The sequence below is a fragment of the Colobus angolensis genome, unplaced genomic scaffold (genome assembly GCF_000951035.1).
Source record: "Colobus angolensis palliatus isolate OR3802 unplaced genomic scaffold, Cang.pa_1.0 Scaffold188, whole genome shotgun sequence".
Classification (NCBI taxonomy): Eukaryota; Metazoa; Chordata; class Mammalia; order Primates; family Cercopithecidae; genus Colobus; species Colobus angolensis.
In genome coordinates this window covers 4,536,255-4,543,756 of record NW_012115021.1, presented here as the reverse complement: position 1 = coordinate 4,543,756, position 7,502 = coordinate 4,536,255, and the positions used below count along the sequence as shown (strand labels likewise).

Genomic DNA, 7,502 nt, shown 5'->3' with positions numbered 1-7,502 from the left:
AAAAAACAAAACAACAACAACAAAAAAAAACATTTAAAATACCCGAAAACTAAAAAATGAACTAGTAAATAAATCAAAATCCTTCCAGAGTTAAAATCATTCCTTCAGAATTCAAATTCCTTTAATTCACTTTGGTTTATCTATAACAAAATCAAAGGCTCCAAAAATCTTCAAATAATACAGCAAAGCACCGTAACAGTATACTCCATGTTTAGACATATCCAGACTGAAATGTGCAAATGCAAAATGCCAAATACACATGCTTACCCTTCCAAGTAGGTCTTATTTCTACCCCCCAAACTCAAGAATTATTAAAGATTATACAAGTAATTCCTTTCGCTTACCTGTCAGCCATATTTCTCCACTTTAAAAGCAAATTACTTGCAGAATCACCAATGGGCAGGTGCAGTCTCTCCTTAAAATATTTGACAATGCCTTGTTCCTCCAAAAGCACAGGAACTCGGTATGTGGAAAAAACATCATGGATACATATGACCTAAGTGATGATGAGAAATCACCTTACTTAGATGGATCTACTCAAATATGCCACCACAAGAATGAGACAAAATTCAGGAGAGACTGGCAGTTTATTTACACTGATATCACACACACAGACACGCGCACACACACACACGCATACACACAAAAACCCAGCAATCAAAGCTAGCATCAGAATTTGCACATGGTTAGCTTCATTTAATTAGAAAACTAATCCCAGCACTATGGGAGGCCAAGGCGGGCAGATCACCTGAAGTCAGGAGTTCGAGACCAGCCTGACCAACGTGGTGAAACCCCATCTGTATTAAAAACACAAAAATGGTGACATGTGCCTATAATCCCAGCAACTCAAGAGGCTGATGCAGGAGAATCGCTGGAACCCGGGAGGCGGAGGTTGCAGTGAGTCGAGATCGTACCATTGCATACCAACCAGCCTGGGCGACAGAGCAAGACTCCATCTCAAAAAAAAAAAAAAAAGGCCGGGCGCGGTGGCTCAAGCCTGTAATCCCAGCACTTTGGGAGGCCGAGGCAGGTGGATCATCTGAGGTCAGGAGTTTGAGACCAGCCTGGCCAACATGGTGAAACCCCTTCTCTAATAAAAGTACAAAAATTAGCTGGACGTGGTGGCACACACCCAAGTAGTCCCAGCTACTTGGGAGGCTGAGGCAGGTGGATAACAAGGTCAGGAGATCGAGACCATCCTGGCTAACATGGTGAAACCCCATCTCTACTAAAAATACAAAAATTAGCCGGCCATGGTGGCACACACCTATAATCCCAGCTACTCAGGAGGCTGAGGCAGGAGAATCGCTTGAACCCGGGAGGTGGAGGTTGCACTGAGCCGAGAGTGCACCACTGCATTCCATCCTGGGTGACAATAGTGAAACTCTGTCTCAAAAAAAAAAAAAAGGATTGGATGCAAACAAAATGGCATGACAACATACAAATGCAGAAGTGTCCCTTCAATCTGCCATCACATTTTTCAAAGTAGTTCAGACTTTGGCAATGACTCTGAGGCATCAGGCAGGGGCTCTCCATCAGAGTGCTTTCCAAGATGCCAAAATTCAATTTAATCGTTTTTAGACTCCAGAGAACCCAGGGTTATAATCTGAAGAAAAGATTTCTGCCAAACCTCACCCTTTTCCTGAGTGCCATTTATATCCCTCTCTTTAAACTATAGGCAACTCCAATCCCTTATACCCAAGCCTTATTGGAATCAAGAGACAGAGATCAGAGAAGGAAAGAAAAAAGAAAAGCGAATTATCAGAATACTGAGGTGGAAAGCCCTGCAGAGCAGAGAACCTAAGCCCAAATCACAGTAGGGTTTCTGTACCAATGAAATCAACTGGGCCCACTGATGGAGTCAGAAGAGCTAGTGTGAATGTCAACGTGCTCGTGTGTTTGGGGTGACTTAAGCTGCCACAGGTAGAGAGGAGAAATGAGTGAAAGCAGTAAGTGTCCCAGAAGGAAAGACAAGATAAAGAGATGATAAGTAGGCTTCATGTGGTTCTCTCTCTAGAGGTTTGACTGTGAGTTAAACGCCCACCCTGGTAGGCTGGGCACGGTGGCTCGCGCCTGTAATCCTAGCACTATGGGAGGCCGAGGCGGGTGGATCATCTGAGGTCAGGAGTTCGAGACCAGCCTGGCCAAGATGGCGAAACCCCACCTCTACTAAAAATACAAAAAAAAAATTATCCAGGCATGGTGGCAGCACCTGTAATTTCAGCTGCTCAGGAGGCTAAAATAAGAGAATTGCTTGAACCTGGGAGGTAGAGGTTGCAGTGAGCTGAGATCATGCCACTGCACTCCAGCCTCACTCTGTCTCAAGAAAAGAAATAAATCCCACCCTGGTTTTGTGACATAAGTTGAGTGATCGTGCAAAGAAACATGCATCCTATCTCACTTAAGGGCTAGGGAGTCATGATTGGATCAGGGTGCCTGGCGCTTGCATAAATGCCGTGAAAAGTAATATGATCATTGAAGAGGCACAAAACACTGGCATCAGCAGAAGTGCCTGCCAGACAATAAAATCTAAAGAGTAGCACCAACCTGTTCAGGGTTCACGTGACAAAACATAGAAATCTTCTCCTTCACGGCCATCTCGATGGGCGTTGAACTTCGGCAGACAATCTGTCAAAGCCAGTTATGCATTAGCAAACAGGATTCATTTTCAGCAGGATGCCACATTCATTTCTTTTTACAAGAAACTTGGCCAAGTATATACTTGTTCACTTTGGACATTCCACTGGACTATTAGAAATTGGTCTGAGCACTAATATAAGTATAATCAAATTCAGCACAAGTGTATCAGTAAGAACTCGAAACATCGAGACGTCTCTGGTGAAAAGAGTCTAGGCTCATAAGTGTTGCTTCATTAACTATAAGAAAAGAGCTAGATCGAGGTTAGCAAACTTTTTCTCAAAAGGGCCAGATGGGAAATATTTTAGGTTTGCAGGTCACACAGTCACTGTCCTGATCCTCAATCGTGGTGCAGTGTGAAAGCAGCTACGGACAATATGTAAATGAATGGGCGTGACTGCATGATAATACAACTTTATTTACAAAAACAGGCATGCAAGTTGTGGGCTGTTATTTGTCAGCCTCTGACAGAGACTATTGGTGATGACTGGATCACCTGCTATAAGGACACATTACTGTTTAGACTAAAAATAAGAGCAATGGGCTGGGCGTGGTGCAATCCCAGCACTTTAGGAGGCCAAGCCAGGAGGATTGCTTGAACCCAGGAGTTCGAGACCCGCCTGGGTAACATAGCAAAACCCTGTCTCTACAAACACACACACACACACACCACACACAAAAATTAGTGCGCTGTGGTAGTGTACACCACTAGTATCAGCTACTCAAGAGGCTGAGGTGGGAGAATCGCTTCAGCCCAGGAGGCAGAGGTTGCAGTGACCCAAGATCACAACACTGCACTCCAGCCTGGGCAACAGAGCCAGACCCTGTCTCAAAAAGAAAAAAAGAACAGCGAAAACCCATCACAGGGTTATCACTGATAGCAGGATTACAGGAAAATCCCAAGATTTCACCTTCATTCTAAAGAATCCAAGAATCGTGCCGGGCACGGTGGCTCAAGCCTGTAATCCCAGCACTTTGGGAGGCCGAGATGGGCGGATCACGAGGTCAGGAGATCGAGACCATCCTGGCTAACACTGTGAAACCCTGTCTCTACTAAAAAATACAAAAAAACTAGCCGGGCGAGGTGACGGGCGCCTGTAGTCCCAGCTACTCCGGAGGCTGAGGCAGGAGAATGGCATAAACCCGGGAGGTGGAGCTTGCAGTGAGCTGAGATCCGGCCACTGCACTCCAGCCCGGGCAACAGAGCGAGACCCCGTCTCAAAAAAAAAAAAAAATCCAAGAATCAATGATCAATGATAGGACATCACACTTGCCCAACTATCAATGTGGCCCATCAAATGAGAGCCTAGGGAAGAACAGACTGAAGCAACACTTGAGGCTAAGGAAATAAGCCTTTCCCAGCTCCCAGACAGAAAAGCCTCATTGTCATAGGAGCTGTTTGAGAATGAGAAAGGACTTAGATAATGATAAAGATAAAGAAGTGAAGGGCAGCCAGGCATGGTGGCTCTTGGCTGTAATCCCAAGCACTTTGGGAGGCCGAGGTGGGCAGATCACCTGAGGTCAGGGGTTCGAGACCAGCCTAGCCAACATGACAAAACTCCGTCTCTACTAAAAATACCAGGTGTGGTGGCATGTGCCTGTAATCCAAATACTCTGGAAGCTGAGACAGGAGAATCGCTTGAACCCGGGAGGCGGAGGTTGCAATGAGCCAAACAGAGCAAGACTCCGTCTCAAAAAAAAAAAAAAAGAAGTGAAGGGCCTGCTCCCAGAGACCTTTGGGATAGACTTACCCACTGTCCTCAACTCACCAAATCTGGAGACAGGCCTAACCCCCTCAGCGCGCGGACACTGTTTTGGGTGGGTTTGGTTTTTTGTTCTCCGGTAGCACTGAGCTGAAAAAAAATGGGGTCCCATCAGCACACTGGACACTAGCTCCTATGGATGATTAACGGTGCCCCACTTTCAAATGCGGGACACATAGAATATCATAGGAAAACTTATCAAAGTTGCTGTCCACATACTTATCTGGAAAGCCCACCTGTGGGACAAGGCTAACATGGATATTACAGAAATTCTCTCTTTTCGCCTTAAACTGGAATTGTCTAAACGCTTCCACAAATGGCATTCCTTCGATGTCTCCAATGGTGCCCCCCAGCTGGGAATGAAAAACAAAAAAAGACACAAATGACCACACATCTCCCACAGTACACAAGCTAATAAAAAGAGTTCTTAATAAACCGAGCATAAGAACTAAAGTTTGATGGTTACACAGAGGTTTATAAATACATTCAAAATCACTAAATTGTGGCTGGGTGTGTCAGCGCACACCTGTGATCCCAGTGCTTTCGTAGCCAATGCAGGAGGATCACTTGAGCCCAGGAGGTCAAGACTGCAGTGAGTCGTGATCATGCCACCGCACTCCAGCCTAGCTGACAGAACGAGACCCTGTCTCTGAAAAAATATAAAAATAAAAAATAAAACTTCATAAAAGATTTCTCCAAATGTATACTCTACAGCAGCCCACTGCTTCATTAAAACTAACAATGAGGCCAGGTGCGGTGGCTCACGCTTGTTATCCCAGCACTTTGGGAGGCCGAGGCGGGCGGATCACAGGTCAGGAGATCGAGACCTTCCTGGCCAACATGGTGAAACCCCTTCTCTAATAAAAGTACAAAAATTAGCTGGACGTGGTGGCACACACCCAAGTAGTCCCAGCTACTTGGGAGGCTGAGGCAGGAGGATCGCTTGAACCCGGGAGGCAGAGGTCGCAGTGAGTCGAGATCATGCCATCGCACTCCAGCCTAGACGACAGAGCAAGACTCCATCTCAAAAAAACAAAAACTAACATCAAATCTCCTTAATGCAGCCAACAAAAGGATCTCAGGACCTGGCTCTTGCACTGAGTCTCCAGTGCCATCCGGTCCCCTCCCCACTGGCCTCTTGGGTACTCCATGCTCTTCCTTCCTGCCCCTCAAGCCCTCCTACCCTCCTTCTTCATCTACAGCAACCTCTTTTTATCCTCCAGTCTAAGAGAGATGCATCCTCCTTGGAGGGTGGACTCTGACCCCACCCCCCCACCTAAAGCAGCCTACATCCCACTAGCCCTTGTCACAGCACTGTACCCATCCTCGGAACTCAGCACAAGTTGCCTCTATTTCATTTCCGTCTTTGTTTCCTGGCTCTCTACCCCACTAGACTGTAAGCCCCATGAGGGCATGAGCCCAGTACCCTGCAGGCAGCACTGGAGGTTTACTTTAGTAGTCAGGACAGGACAGAAAGGTCCTGAAATTCAATATAAGCCCTAAGTAACAGTGTTCTAGCACCTGTTACCAAAACTACAACAGAACCAAAGCCAGGGCTGGGTGCAGTGGCTCACGCCTGTAACCCCAACCACTTTGGGAGGCAGGCGTATCACTTGAGCCCAGGAGTTGGAGACCAGCATGGGCAACAAAGTGAGACCTTGCCTTCACAAAAACATAAAAAATTAGCTGGGCATGGTGGCACGGCGCCCATGGTCCCGGCCACTCAGGAGGCTGAGGTGGGAGGATTGCTTGAGCCTGGAGAAGTCCAGGCTACAGTGAGTCATGATCATGCCACTGCACTCCAGCCTAGGGGACAGAGTGAGACGCTGTCTCTTTAAAAAACAACAACAACTCAACGAAATGAAAACATCACATGCAATCAGGAACCTGGCAGGGATGAAGAAGTGAGTGTAAGTACCCACTAAATACAAGGCACTAAAATCTAATTTTTTAAAATCATTTGTTTTCTCTAAGGAAAAACAGAGGTCTGCACTTCAACTAAACCGTATGCTTCTGCCCTGTGTTTTGATGGGGATTCTCTGGGGGGTCAATAATAGTGACTGCGAAAAGGAGGCCAACTTTAAACATTATCCGCTTCTGCCCTCACGTGGTCAATAGTGGTACTACAGTCTCTCTGCTAATTCAGAAGTTCCCATTACCATACCTCTAGGTCACCATCATTATCGTGTTCAGAAACTTTCAATATTACTATTGGAATAGTTTGAAGTTAACTGTTGCCCCAAATAAAAGGGAAAATATCACCCATAACAATACTTTATGCTGAAATGGAAGCAGCAGCAAATTTATGAGATGTGCAAAGTTGTTTTTGCCTGTCTTTAATGAAAGGAGTCTTTTTCTTTTCTTTTTTTTTTTTTTAGAGACAGTGTCTCGCTCTGCCACCCAGGCTGGAGTGCAGTGGTGAGATCATGGCTCACTGCGGCCTCAAACTCCTGGGTATAAGTGATCCTCCCGCCTCAGCCTCCCAAGTAGCTGGGACTACAGACCTGCACCACCACACCTGGCTGAGTCTTCTTTTTTGGAAAATAAACAAGAAGAGAAAAAGAAACATGTTATTCCTTTAAGACAAGCATCAGTTATTTCAGGTTCATGCCAAGATAACTCGTACTAATATAAATAAAACCTGTCAGCTCCACTGCTCTGAGAAGTTGAGGTCTCACTCATAAAATGGCTTTGAAGACATTTCAACAGCTCCTCTGTGATTAAAACTGAAAATCAGCTTTGGCAGTCCTTCTTCAAAAGCTTAAATGGTGCACAGACACAGCTGTTGAACACAATTTACAATGAACCAAAGAGGATGTTGACCACTAGTATCCAATAAGCAAATATAAACATCAGGGTTATAATGGAGAAGGGGTTCTGTTTTGTCAGTTTCTCTGTTTCCATAAAATTTTAAATCCAGCCAATGAGGTCCTGGAGAGCAGGAGTCAGATCACACTCAACCTCACATCCCTAGCAGCTATCATCAGGGCTAGTACATTTTAAGTGCTAAATTAATCATTGTGAAGGCAAACAAGTCAATCCAAAGGTAGAATAAGAAATAAAATTGAAAATTTGCCAGGTTGGCCGGGCGCGGTGGCTCAC

At 45.5% G+C, this 7,502-nt stretch overlaps 1 protein-coding gene across 1 annotated transcript in view; it reads right to left on the bottom strand.

Annotated features, from left to right (window-relative positions):
- The window catches only part of CTPS2 (CTP synthase 2), a 149,173-nt gene that overhangs the window by 117,040 nt on the left and 24,631 nt on the right, over window positions 1-7,502 (bottom strand). The window contains exons 5-8 of the mRNA XM_011940250.1: window positions 4,637-4,753; window positions 4,407-4,490; window positions 2,548-2,628; window positions 345-496 (exon numbers count right to left, since the gene is read on the bottom strand). Of these exons, the coding sequence (XP_011795640.1) occupies window positions 345-496; window positions 2,548-2,628; window positions 4,407-4,490; window positions 4,637-4,753 (434 nt within the window). The remainder of the gene's footprint in view (window positions 1-344; window positions 497-2,547; window positions 2,629-4,406; window positions 4,491-4,636; window positions 4,754-7,502) is intronic.